Raw genomic sequence first — 13506 nt, forward strand, 5'->3', positions numbered from 1 at the left:
CAAAAGCATTTAAAGAAAATTTCAATTTGTCATCGTGAAGATTAGGTCAAATGTAAGAATATACCATATTTTTTGGTTACTACACTTTAACTCAAAAGAATATATGTTAAGACTTCCCTGGTGGCACAATGGTTAAGAATCCGCCTGTCAATGCAGGGGACACAGGTTTGAGCCTTGGTCCGGGAAGATCCCACATGCTGTGGAGCAACTAAGCCCGTGCACTGCAACTACTGGGCCTGCACTCTAGAGCCTCCAAGCCACAACTACTGTGCCCACGTGCTACGACTACTAAAGCCCTTGCGCTCTAGGGCCTGTGTGCCACAACTACTGAGCCCACGTGCTGCAACTACTGAAGCCCGCACCTAGAACCCATGTTCCACAACAAGAGAAGCCACTGCAATGAGAAGCCCATGCACCGCAATGAAGAGTAGCCCCTCTCGCCGCAACTAGAGAAAGCCCATGAGCAGCAACAAGGACGCAATGCAGCAAAAATTAAAAAAATAAAGAATAAATGTTAAATTTCCCCCAAAATAAAATAGATAGGAGCTGTACAGCAAAGACTGGACAGATTACCTAGCAACCATAGCACCCCCAAATTACTGAGCATTTGGAGTGTGCCAAGCATTGAGATAAATTCTTGACATTCATTATTTCACTTGACTTTCACAACAACCTCATAAAGTAGATTCTACTAAATTACCAATACAGAAATTCAGGATTAGAGAAGGACATTATGAACAAGGTCACATGCCTAGAAGTGTCATATTTGGAACAATCCAGGTGGGCCGGCACCAGAATCCATGTTACATATACCTTATTAAATGTGAAAGAAAGACCAACATCATCCATCAAATTGACATGTGTATTTATTGCACAAATATCCCCTAGAACTGGGAGGTTACTATAATACAGGCGTACATTTGAGAAATGTATACAGAACAAGGAACAAGTATTTACATTTTACATCTCCCACCATCTAAATAACTTAAAGCATAACAATCTCATAAGACATCTACCAGAAGTAGGCATTATGTAAAATCTGTTTTTTTTTAAGTGATCATCCCCAGTGTATGCCAATTGCAACAAAATGAAATCTGTGCTAGTATGTTTATTGCACTTAACATTTTCAAACTCAAAATTAAGACATATTAATAAAAGCCAGGAATATTTAAAATCAAACCAATTAGTTTATATACAGGAAAAATTAGTTTTAAATCTATAATGTAAAAGATCCCTTTTTCACCTCCTGTTGCAACAAACAGGTGTTTAAAATGTGTAACATATATCTATCTGTACCATAAGAAGTTGAAAAAAATTATTTTGAACAGGCCAAAAATTATTTTCACATTCATCATAATGATCACACTTTAAAGAAGTAGCAGCTCATTCCTTGGGCTTTGTGTAATGCAAGAATGACTATGACGAAGGAGAAGAAATTACAGAAGGATTGAAAATTATAAAACTCAGGAATCCTATAAGGATTGATGATTCTATAAGAAACTATAGGCCTTTTCCTTTCAAGCAAAGCTTAGTTTTAAGAATTACAGTAGCATGAGCCATCCATTTATTGAAGACTAGATTTCCTAAATGGTAATTTATTAGAGATTTCAAATAGATAGGACTGTGAATAGTTCAATGATTAATTTAAACAATAACACACATAAAAAAGACACTGTCTACCTGCTACATATCCTGAACTACAATTTTAAAAAAAATGTACAGTGGCCACATATGATCTTTTCTATATTCTGAATTCTGCTAAAGAGTGATTCATAAAATTCCAAACAACAGATGAGAGAAGAACTTCATTAATGAATAGACTAAAAAAATTAAGCTAACGAAAATATATCCATAAACACTCTTTGACAGCAAGTCATCCATGGAAGACTCTGGTACTAACTGGGACCAGCTGATAGGACACAGGGGCCAAAGCAATTGCAAGCACACCAATTTCAGGTTTACATTCCATTAAAATAACCATTTCTTCTTAGTCTAGCTGGATATTAGAGTAAGACAAAATGTGACCCAATGCTATAAATTCAAGGTCAAAGACTAAATAAACCACAGAAATCTTCCTTAATTATTGAAAACTTAAATAGCAAGAACAGATGCATTATAGACAAAATGTACCTAGAAACAGAATGAGAAAGTGGTTTTCTGTTTTAAGCTAATCAACTAATTATGATGAAAATAGTTCATGAAAGCAGAAACCAGCTTCATTTCTAGCATTAAAAGCATCTTAGACCAGATAAGTAAAAGATAAACTATAATGTAGTATTTCAAGTAAACTGAGGTAGTAGAGCATAATGAAAACTTTATCTACCCATCTTTCTATTTACATTACTTACAAGAGTTTGGTTCCATATTAGCCTTTCTCACAAGCAACACTCTACAATATATACAAAAACAATAACAACTGAAAAGTTGAAATCTTTGAAAAAATTAGCTTTTGGAAGAGAGGAGCTATTAGAGAAAAAAAATAATCTTAAGAGTTAATGAGTTCTTTTAGTGTAAATTGAATATCATGAAGCAGTGAAACAAATATTCAGTTCCTATGGGTTCAAGAAGGGCTGATACCGGGAGCTTCCCTGGTGGCGCAGTGGTTGAGAGTCCGCCTGCCAATGCAGGGGACATGGGTTCGTGCCCTGGTCCGAGAAGATCCCACATGCCGCGGAGAAGCTAGGCCCATGAGCCATGGCTGCTGAGCCTGCACGTCCAGAGCCTGTGCTTCTCAACAGGAGAGGCCACGACAGTGAGAGGCCTGCGTACCGCAAAAATAGAAGGGCTGATACCGAAACCAAGGGCCTCGGCTACCTGAGCACTTTTAAAGAAAATAGTATTATTTCTGCCAATGCTTTGGTGCAATTTTTAATCCTAATTTTAATTTATTAAATTAAATGCAAATACGTAAATATTAACATTTATAAGAATTAGCTTATACTTAAAACAAATGGTATAAAGTAGTATTCTTATTTTGGGAATCTATATTCCTCAGCCTTAAAAAACGGATTGGCTTTACTTATATTTTAGGGTGTGTGAAACAGAAAAATCACCAGAAAGTAATATTTCAACATTATATACAATTAATCCTAGTTGAAAATATATTTTTTAAAAAGGCATGTTTACCAATCTTGTATTTCTCCCTCTGCTTTTTTAAAAAATAGATACATATGTACACTTGGGTGGATAACGTAACACATATTTATACCCTTTATTCTGAGTTTATTCTAATTAACAAGCTGTTTAAAATACTTTGAGAAATACCCAGAAATTAGCTATTTTGAATTGAAAAACACAAATAAAGTTTCATAGATCTTTGTACCTTAGAAATAAAGAATTAAAACTAATGAAATGACTCTTTCTGAGCCATTTAATCATGAGATATCCGTTCCTCCTACTTATGGGTTGTGGAAAGACTGTAGTGATCATAATGAAATTCCACAATGTTATTCATTTTGTAGAAACGTCGAAGTTACACTTTGGCTTCTTCACATGCTTTCCCCCCAAATGCTGTTTTTAGTTTCACTTGGTTAAAAATATGCCACCATCCAGAAGTCCAATCAAAATGAAAAAGCCATCCAGTGATGACACAATATGCACTGCAATGCAGAATACCACCCAGGTGACTGACTCATTCAGATGAAGGTCTGACAGAGAAAAAAAATTGCCATAAATGCATGTTGTGACTGCTTCCTTGGTTTCTACATAACTTTCCACCAAAGTTAATTTCCAACAGTCTTTCTGTTAAAGTAGTATCTGAGCAACATATGGAGAGTGAGTGCTTGCTACAGCAGCCAGAAGAGGAAGATCACTGGATTCAATCCTGAAATTTAAAAAAAAAAAATCTCAGTTCAGGTTTACTCCTACAGGCAATGACTACGATCTATAAAGTCACTATACATCTCCACTCAAGGAGCTTGGCCACCCTGGCCAAAAGGAAAAGGGTAAGAGAACTGAAGATAATGAAAATTAGAAATTTTTCAGTAAGTAAAAACTATAACTAAAGATTTTTTAAAAAGAAAGCCTCTGAAACCCAACAGTAACAAAGTCATGAATGCAGGAAACCATCTCACTGATCTGCTGATGGACCATGCATCGGGGCAAGGGATAATGTCTAAGAAATACTATATAGGGACTTCACTGGTGGTGCAGTGGTTAAGAAGCCACCAGCCAATGCAAGGGACACAGGTTCGAGCCCTGGCCCGGGAAGATCCCACATACCGCGGAGAAACTAAGCCCATGCGCCACAACTACTGAGCCCACGTGACACAACTACTGAAGCCTGCGTGCCTACAGCCCATGCTCCGCAACAAAGAGAAGCCACCATAACAAGAAGCCTGCTCACCACAACGAAGAGTAGCCCCTGCTTGCTGAAACTAGAAAAAGCCCGTGCCCAGCAACAAAGACCCAACGCAGCCATAAATAAATAAATTTATTTTTTTAAAAAAAGAAATATTATTTAGTACAATAACAGAATAATAGTGTGCAGCCATATTGTTTTGGATACAAATGTTTCTATAATAAGATTTACTGCGAAGACATAATGGAAGCCTCTTAAAAATAAAACCTACCACAAATAACTTATAGGAAAAGAAAAAAGTCCAATAAATATCAAAATAAGTTATGCAGACACACTCCTGGTTAGAGAATAAATCTGAATAAAATCAGATTTCATTTCCCAGCGAGTAGCTTGGCAAAGATTAAAAAGTTTGGTAATAAATAGCAGTAAGAAGAGTGTGCTTCCCACTGTTCGTGAAAACTTATTCTGGTACTTTCTGGATAGCATTTACTATTACTGTCAAAATATCAACAATTTAATTGCATATGCTCTTTAATTCAAAAATTCTACATCAAAGAATTTATCCTATAAACCTCAAAGGTTTATATTTATTCCAGCATTGATTTGAAACAGCAAAAAACTGAAAATAAATTCCACCATATAATGGGATGCAATACAGCCATTAAAAATGGCTGCACAAAGATATACAGAATACAAACTAATTTATATTTTTAACCCTACACATTTAAAAATTCTGCAAGAAGAAACAATCCATTAACTGTGTTTGATTGAGGACTGGAAGTTGAGGAAAAGACGATACAACTTACTTTTCACTGTATGCCAAAATGCACTAAAACTTTCATTATATGTACATTACTTTAAAAATTAGTTTAAATTTTCTAAAAATAAAGGCATTACATGCAAAGAATCATCTATTTCCAATCTGGATAATAAGCAATAACATTAATGAAAGAACTTAATTTGGTTTCAGACATACAGTAGCAACTCGATGTTGACTCTTTCTCCCTTCATAAAAGCTGAAATTAGACAAAAGTTCTAGCTTGTTTTAATTTATTCAACCAGCATTTCAAGAAATAATTTTCACACACACACACACAAAGTGGACATAGAACATAGGGAAAGTGACCACAGAACATAATGAAAAGGGCTATACTATGCCTCTCGCCAATTTCCTGCTTGTCCTTCAGTTAGCATTTTAGATAACTAGTTTCTTCCCAGGAATAACTTCAGAGTATAAAGACATAATATATAGATAATGGGGAAGGAGTAATAATATGTAGATAATATACCATCATCCATAGAGTGCCATTACTTCAATCAGATCATTTGGATGGCTGGGCAGATGCTGGGAATGATGAGTTTACAACATATTTAATAAATAAAAACGAATACTTACTTATTTTTTTCTAATGAAAAAATTCAGATTTTAATTCATTTTTATTTGACTATATTCTCAACCTACTGTAATTGCACAAGGGACACTGCATTTCAGATCAGTGTAGGACAGGGTTCTGCTTTTATATTGTACACAACAGGGGTCCCCAATCCACAGGCCGTGGACTGGTACTAGTCTGTAGCCTGTTAGGAACCAGGCCACACAGCAGGAGGTGAGCAGTGGGCAAGCGAGCAAAGCTTCATCAGCCACTCCCCATGACTCGCATTACTGCCTAAGACATCCCCCACACCCCGCTGGTGGAAAAACTGTCTTCCATGAAACCAGTCCCTGGTGCCAAAAAGGCTAGGGAACGCTGGTAAAGAACAACCCAGGTGATAGCAGTATACAGCTTCTAACCAGACAAAAAACTTAAAAAGAAAAAAGGCAATTCTGAGGAATATTCCTTGCTTAAATAAACACAAGAGCAACGAGAAAGCGAATCCGGAAAAGGAATCAGGAACATACCCTAAAACCACTCCCAGCTCCTTGACGTGAACACGCATCTGCCCCCTCAGGTACTCAGACAGCATTTTGCTCTTGAAGTATAGCTCCTGTAACCGGTCTTCAAGATGCATTACACACTGCAGTTAGGAGGGAAACAAGAATCAAGTCAGAAAATGTACAACTCTTAAGTAATGCAAATTCCAAAGCATCATGTCTTAACAATTCTATTTAGTTATTCCAACATAAACTAAAATTTGGAGCACATTTTTATTTTATTTTTTGAATTTTATTTTATTTACTTTTTATACAGCAGGTTCTTATTAGTTATCCATTTTATACATATTAGTGTATATATGTCAGTCCCAGTCTCCCAATTCATCCCACACCCCCAACCCTCCACCACTGTATCAATTTACATTCCCACCAACAGTGCCAGAGGGTTCCCTTTTCTCCACACCCTCTCGAGCATTTGTTGTTTGTAGATTTTCTGATGATGCCCATTCTAACTGCTGTGAGGTGATACCTCATTGTAGTTTTGATTTGCATTTCTCTAATAATTAGTGATGTTCAGCAGCTTTTCATGGGCTTCTTGGCCTTCTTTGGAGAAATGTCTATTTAGGTCTTCTGACCATTTTTGAATTGGGTTGTTTGTTTTTCTAATATTGAGCTGCATGAGCAGTTTATATATTTTGGAGATTAATCCTTTGTCCGTTGATTCGTCTGCAAATATTTTCTCCCATTCTTAGGGTTGTCTTTTCGTCGTTTGTAGTTTCCTTTGCTGTGGAAAAGCTTAATTAAGTCCCATATGTTTATTTTTGTTTTCATTTCCTACTCTAGGAGGTGGGTCAAAAAAGATCTTGCTGTGGTTTATGTCAAAGAGTGTTCTTCCTATGTTTTCCTCTAAGAGTTTTATAGTGTGCAGTTTTACATTTAGGTCTCAAATCCATTTTGAGTTTATTTTTGTGTATGGTTTTAGGGAGTGTTCTAATTTCATTCTTTTACATGTAGCTGTCCAGTTCTCCCAGCACCACTAACTGAAGAGACCGTCTTTTCTCCATTGTATATCCTTGCCTCCTTTGCCATAGATTAGTTAACCATACGTGTGTGGGTTTATCTCTGGACTTTCTATCCTGTTCCTTGGATCTATATTTCTGTTTTTGTGCCAGTACCACACTGTCTTGATTACTGTAGCTTTGTAGTATAGTCTGAAGTCCAGAAGCGTGATGCCCCAGCTCTGTTTTTTTCCCTCAAGACTGCTTCGGCTATTCGGAGGCTTTTGTGTCTCCATACAAATTTTAAGATTTTTTTGTTCTAGTTCTATACAAAATGTCATTGGTAATTTGATAGGGATTGCACTAAATCTGTAGATTGCTTTGGGTAGTACAGTCATTTCCACAATATTGATTCTTCCAGTCCAAGAACATGGTATATATCTCCATCTGTTTGTATCATCTTTAATTTCTCTCATCAGTGTCTTATACTTTTCTGCATACAAGTCTTTTGTCTCCGTAGGTAGGTTTATTCCTAGGTATTTTCTTTTTGTTGCAATGGTGAATGGAAGTGTTGCCTTAATTTCTCTTTCAGATTTTTCATCACTAGTGTATACAAATGCAAGAGATTTCTGTGCATTAATTTTGTATCCTGCAACTTTACCAAATTCATTGATTACCTCTAGTAGTTTTCTGGTGGCATCTTTAGGATTCTTTATATATAGTATCACGTCATCTGCAGTGACAGTTTTACTTCTTTTTTTCCAATTTGTATTCCTTGTATTTCTTTTTCTTCTCTGATTGCCATGGCTAGGACTTCCAAAACTATGTTGAAAAACAGTGGTGAGAGTGGATATCCTTCTCTTGTTCCTGATCTTAGAGGAAATCTTTCAGTTTTTCACCACTGAGAATGATGTTTGCAGTGGGTTGGTCATATATGGCCTTTATTATGTTGAGGTAGGTTCCCTCTATGCTCACTTTCTGGAGAGTTTTTGTAATAAATGGGTGTTGAATTTTGTCAAAGAGTTTTTCTGCATCTACTGAGATGATCATATGGTATGATCATATGGTTTGATCATATTCTTCAATTTGTTAATATGGTGTATCACACTGATTGATTTGCATATATTGGAGAATCATTACATTCCTGGGATAAATCCCACTTACTCATGGTATATGATCCTTTTAATGTGTTGTTGAATTCTGTTTGCTAGTATTTTGTTGAGGATTTTTGCATCTATATTCATCAGTGATATTGGTCTGTAATTTTTTTTTTGTAGTATCTTTGTCTGGTTTTGGTGTCAGGGTGATGGTGGCCTCATAGAATGAGTTTGGGAGTGTTCCTTCCTCCACAATTTTTTGGAAGAGTTTGAGAAGGATGGGTGTTAGCTTTTCTCCAAATGTTTGATAGAATTCACCTGTGAAGCCATCTGGTGCTGGACTTTTGTTTCTTTTTTTTTTTTTTTTTTGCGGTATGCGGGCCTCTCACTGTTTGTGGCCTCTCCCGTTGCGGAGCACAGGCTCCAGACGCGCAGGCCTAGCGGCCATGGCTCACGGGCTTAGTTGCTCCGCGGCATGTGGGATCCTCCCGGACCAGGGCACGAACCCGTGTCTCCCGCATCGGCAGGCGGATTCTCAACCACTGCGCCACCAGGGAAGCCCTGGACTTTTGTTTGTTAGAAGATTTTTAATCATAGTTTCAATTTCATTACTTGTGATTGGTCTGTTCATATTTTCTATTTCTTCCTGGTTCAGTCTTGGTAAGTTATACCTTTCTAAGAATTTGTCCATTTCTTCCAGGTTGTCCATTTTACTGGCATAGAGTTGCTTGTAGTAGTTTCTTAGGATGCTTTGTATTTCTGAGGTGTCTGTTGTAACTTCTCCTTTTTCATTTCTAACTTTATTGATTTGAGTTCTCTCCCTCTTTTTCTTGATGAGTGTAGCTAATGGTTTATCACTTCTGTTTATGTTCTCAAAGAACCAGCTTTTAGTTTTATTGATCTTTGCTATTGTTTTGTTTCTATTTCATTTATTTCTGCTCTGATCTTTATTTCTTCCCTTCTGCTAACTTTGGGTTTTGTTTGTTCTTCTTTCTCTACTTCTTTTAGGTGTAAGGTTAGATCGTTTATTTAAGATTTTTCTTGTTTCTTGAGGTAGGCATGTATAGCTACAAACTTCCCTCTTAGAACTGCTTTTGCTGCATCCCATAGGTTCTGGATCATTGTGTTTTCATCGTCATTTGTCTCTAGGTATTTTTTTATTTCCTCTTTGATTTCTTCAGTGAGCCCTTGGTTATGTAGTAACGTATTGTTTAGCCTTCAAATGTCTATGATTTTTACGTTTTTTTCCCTGTAACTGATTTCTAATCTCATAGCATTGTGGTCAGAAAACATGCTTGATATTATTTCAATTTTCTTAAATTTATTGAGGCTTGATTTGTAACCCAAGATGCGATCTATCCTGGAGAATGTTCCATGTGCACTTGAGAAGAAAATTATTCTGTTGTTTCTGGATGGAATGTCCTATAAAAATCAATTAAATCTACCTGGTCTATTGTGTCATTTACAGCTCGTGTTTCCTTATTAATTTTCTGTTTAGATGAGCTGTCCATTGGTGTGAGGTGTTAAAGTCTCCCATTATTACTGTGTTACTGTCAATTTCCTCTTTTATAGCTGTTAGCAGTTGCCTTATGTATTGAGCTGCTCCTATGTGGGGTGCATATATATTTATAATTGTTATATCTTCTTCCTGAATTGACCCCTTGATCATTATGTAGTGTCCCTCCTATCTCTTGTAACATTCTTTAATGTCTATTTTATCTGATATAAGTATTGCTATTCAAACTTTCTTTTGATTTCCATTTGCATGGAATATCTTTTTCCATCCCCTCACTTTCAGTTTGTATGTGTCCCTAGGTCTCAAGTGGGTCCCTGAAGACAGCATATATATGGGTCTTGTTTTTGTATCCATGCAGTGAGCCTGTGTCTTTTGGTTGGAGAATTTAATCCATTCAAGTTTAACATAATTATTGATATGTATGTTCCTATGACCATTTTCTTAATTGTTTTGGGTTTGTTTTTGTAGATCGTTTTCTTCTCTTGTGTTTCCCACTTAGAGAAGTTCCTTTAGCAGTTGTTGTGGAACTGGTTTTGTGGTGCTGAATTCTCTTAGCTTTTGCTTGTCTGTAAAGCTTTTGATTTCTCCATCGAATCTGAATGAGATCCTTGCTGGTTAGAGTAATCTTGGTTGTAGGTTCTTCCCTTTCATCACTTTAAACATGTCCTGCCACTCCCTTCTGGCTTGTAGAGTTTCTACTGAGAAATCAGCTCTTAACCTTATGGGAGATACCTTGTATGTTATTTGTCTTTTTTCCCTTGCTGCTTTCAATAATTTTTCTTTGTCTTTAATTTTTGCCAATTTGATTACTATGTGTCTCGGCATGTTTCTCCTTGAGTTTATCATGTGTGGAACTCTCTGTGCTTCCTGGACTTGGGTGGCTATTTCCTTTCGCATGTTAGGGAAGTTTTCAACTATAATCTCTTCAAATATTTTCTCGGGTCCTTTCTCTCTCTCTTCTCCTTCTGGGACCCCTATACTGCGAATGTTTTTGTGTCTAATGCTGTCCCTGAGGTCTCTTAGGCTGTCTTCATTTCTTTTCATTCTTTTTCCTTTATTCTGTTCTGCAGCAGTGAATTCCACCATTCTGTCTTCCAGGTCACTTATCAGTGCTTCTGCCTCAGTTATTCTGCTAGTGTATTTTTCATTTGTATTTTTCATTTCAGTGTATTTTTCATTTCAGTTATTGTATTGTTCATCTCTGTTTGTTTGTTCTTTAATTCTTCTAGGTCTTTTTTAAACATTTCTGGCATCTTCTAAATCTTTGCCTCCATTCTTTTTCCAAGGTTCTGGATCATCTTCACTATCATTATTCTGAATTCTTTTTCTGGAAGGTGGTCTATCTCCAATTCATTTAGTTGTTTTTCTGGCGTTTTATCTTGTTCCTTCATCTGATACATAGCCCTCTGACTTTTCATCTTGTCTATCTTTCTATGAATGTGGTTTTTGTTCCACAGGCTGCAGGATTGTAGTTCTTCTTGCTTCTGCTGTCTGCCCTCTGGAGCACATTTTTAAAGCATGCTATTTTAGCTAAAGGAGTGTAAACCTTCTCTAGCTCATATCAAAAATTTAGAGTCTACAGTTATTTTTTTACCATGGTAAATTACACATAATATAAAAGTTACCATTTTACATATAAAAGTTACCATTTTAAACACTTAAGTGTTCAACTGAGAGGCATTAAGTACATTCAAAATGTTGTGCAAGTATCACCACTACCCATATGCAGAATGTTAAAAAATACGTTTTTATTCCAAATTTGATAAATAAAACACTCAAATTAATACATTACAAATGTATTTAAATTAGAAAGGCTGCATTCTCCTGTGAAGAGCAAAAGAAAAAAACTTTGCAACAGCTCACAGAGAATGCTCTATAGGCCTTACCAGAAATGTTTCTAAGCTGGAATATTAAAAACTAAAACATATACATTTTGTTTATTGTCAATTAACTTGCTCAACTCACTAAAACAGGTGATTTTTCATGTGAATGGATGATATATATGTATGAGGAAAAAGCATGAGATGCAGGTGCTAAAATAAATTCTTGCAGAGTATTTCTTCCCAATGAAAACCAGCTGCTGTTAAAGCTTCTAAGAAAAACACATTTTCTTTTTCTTCAAAAAAAACAATTGAATGTATTTCTTGGCATACATTGCTTTGTGGTGTATATTTTGTGGTATAATGCTCATGTAGGCTGAAAATAACAAGTGAAAAAAGGTCTATAAAATATGTTTATAATAAAATTCATCCATATATATATATATATATATACACACACACACACACACACACACATACAATTTACCACACTACCCAATTTTAGGTATACAATTCAATGGCATTTAAGTACATTCGCAATGTTGTTCACCATCATCATTATCCACTTCCAGAAGTTTTTTTCATTTTCCCAAATAGAAACTCTGTACCCAGTATACAGTAACCCTTCATGCCATCCTTCCCACCACCACTTGTAACCTCTATCTACTTTGTTTCTATGCATGTGCCTATTCTAGATACCTAATGTAAGTAGGACCACACAGTATCTGTCCTTTTGTATTTTGCTTATTTCATTTACTGTAACGTTCCATACATGTTGTATCATGTATCAGAATTTCATTCCTCTAGGTCATCACAAAGCACCAAGCTGATCTCCCTGTGCTATGCAGCAGCTTTCCACTAGCCATCCATTTTACATTTGGTAGTGTATATATGTCAGTGCTACTCTCTCACTTCATCCCAGCTTCCCCTTCCGCCATGCCCCCATGCCCTCAAGTCCATTCTCTATGTCTGTGTCTTTATTCCTGCCCTGCCACTAGGTTCAGCGGTACTGCTTTTTAAAATTCCATATATATGCATTAGCATATGGTATTTGTTGTTCTCTTTCTGACGGGATATGGGGATATATGTATACGTATAGCTGATTCACTTTGTTGTACAACAGAAACTAACACAACATTGTAAAGCATTTATACTCCAATAAATATGTGAAGAAAAATAAAATAAAACTAAGACATGCCAGGGACAGACCTGGTAATATGTATATATTTTTTAAAAATTTCATTCCTCTTTATGGCTGAAGTATTCCATTCTATGTATTACACGTCATTTGTTGATGGACACGAGTTGTTTCCAATTTTGTCTACTGCAAGTTAATACTGCTGTGAACATTACCATACAATTGTCCCAGTCCCTGCTTTCAGTTATTTTGATTATAAACCTAGAAGAAGACTTGCTGGACCACATGACAATGCAATGTTAAACTTTTTGAGGAACTGCCAAACTGTTTTCCACAGCAGCTGCACCATTTTAGATTCCCACCAGCAACGCACAAGGGTTCCAATTTCTCCGCATCCAATACTTGTTATTTTCAGGGTTTGCTTGATCAAACCCATCCTTATCGGTGTGAAGTAGTATCTCACTGGTTTTGATTTGCATTTTCCTAATGACTAATGGATGTTGAACATTCTCTCATGTGCTTATTGACTATTTGTATATCTTCTTAAGAGAAACGTCTACTCAGGTCCTCTGGACCTGAGTAGTTTTTTTTTTTTTTTTTTTTTTTTTGCGGTATGTGGGCCTCTCACTGTTGTGGCCTCTCCGGGCGCGCAGGCCTGGCGGCCATGGCTCACGGGCTTAGTTGCTCCGCGGCATGTGGGATCTTCCCGGACCAGGGCACGAACCCGTGTCTCCTGCATCGGCAGGCGGATTCTCAACCACTGC

The 13506-nt window shown here is 36.5% G+C and overlaps 1 protein-coding gene across 2 annotated transcripts in view; it reads right to left on the reverse strand.

The window, feature by feature from the left end:
* Positions 1 to 850: 850 nt before the first annotated feature.
* The window catches only part of FNIP1 (folliculin interacting protein 1), a 131127-nt gene continuing 118471 nt past the window's right edge, over positions 851 to 13506 (reverse strand). For both annotated transcript variants that reach the window (XM_059061812.2, XM_059061813.2), the window contains 2 exons: positions 6201 to 6316; positions 851 to 3823 (listed from right to left, as the gene is read on the reverse strand). In XM_059061812.2, coding sequence (XP_058917795.1) covers positions 3745 to 3823; positions 6201 to 6316 — 195 coding nt within the window. In that variant the 3' untranslated portion in view covers positions 851 to 3744. The remainder of the gene's footprint in view (positions 3824 to 6200; positions 6317 to 13506) is intronic.

Source organism: Kogia breviceps, chromosome 4 (assembly GCF_026419965.1).
Source record: "Kogia breviceps isolate mKogBre1 chromosome 4, mKogBre1 haplotype 1, whole genome shotgun sequence".
Classification (NCBI taxonomy): domain Eukaryota; kingdom Metazoa; phylum Chordata; class Mammalia; order Artiodactyla; family Physeteridae; genus Kogia; species Kogia breviceps.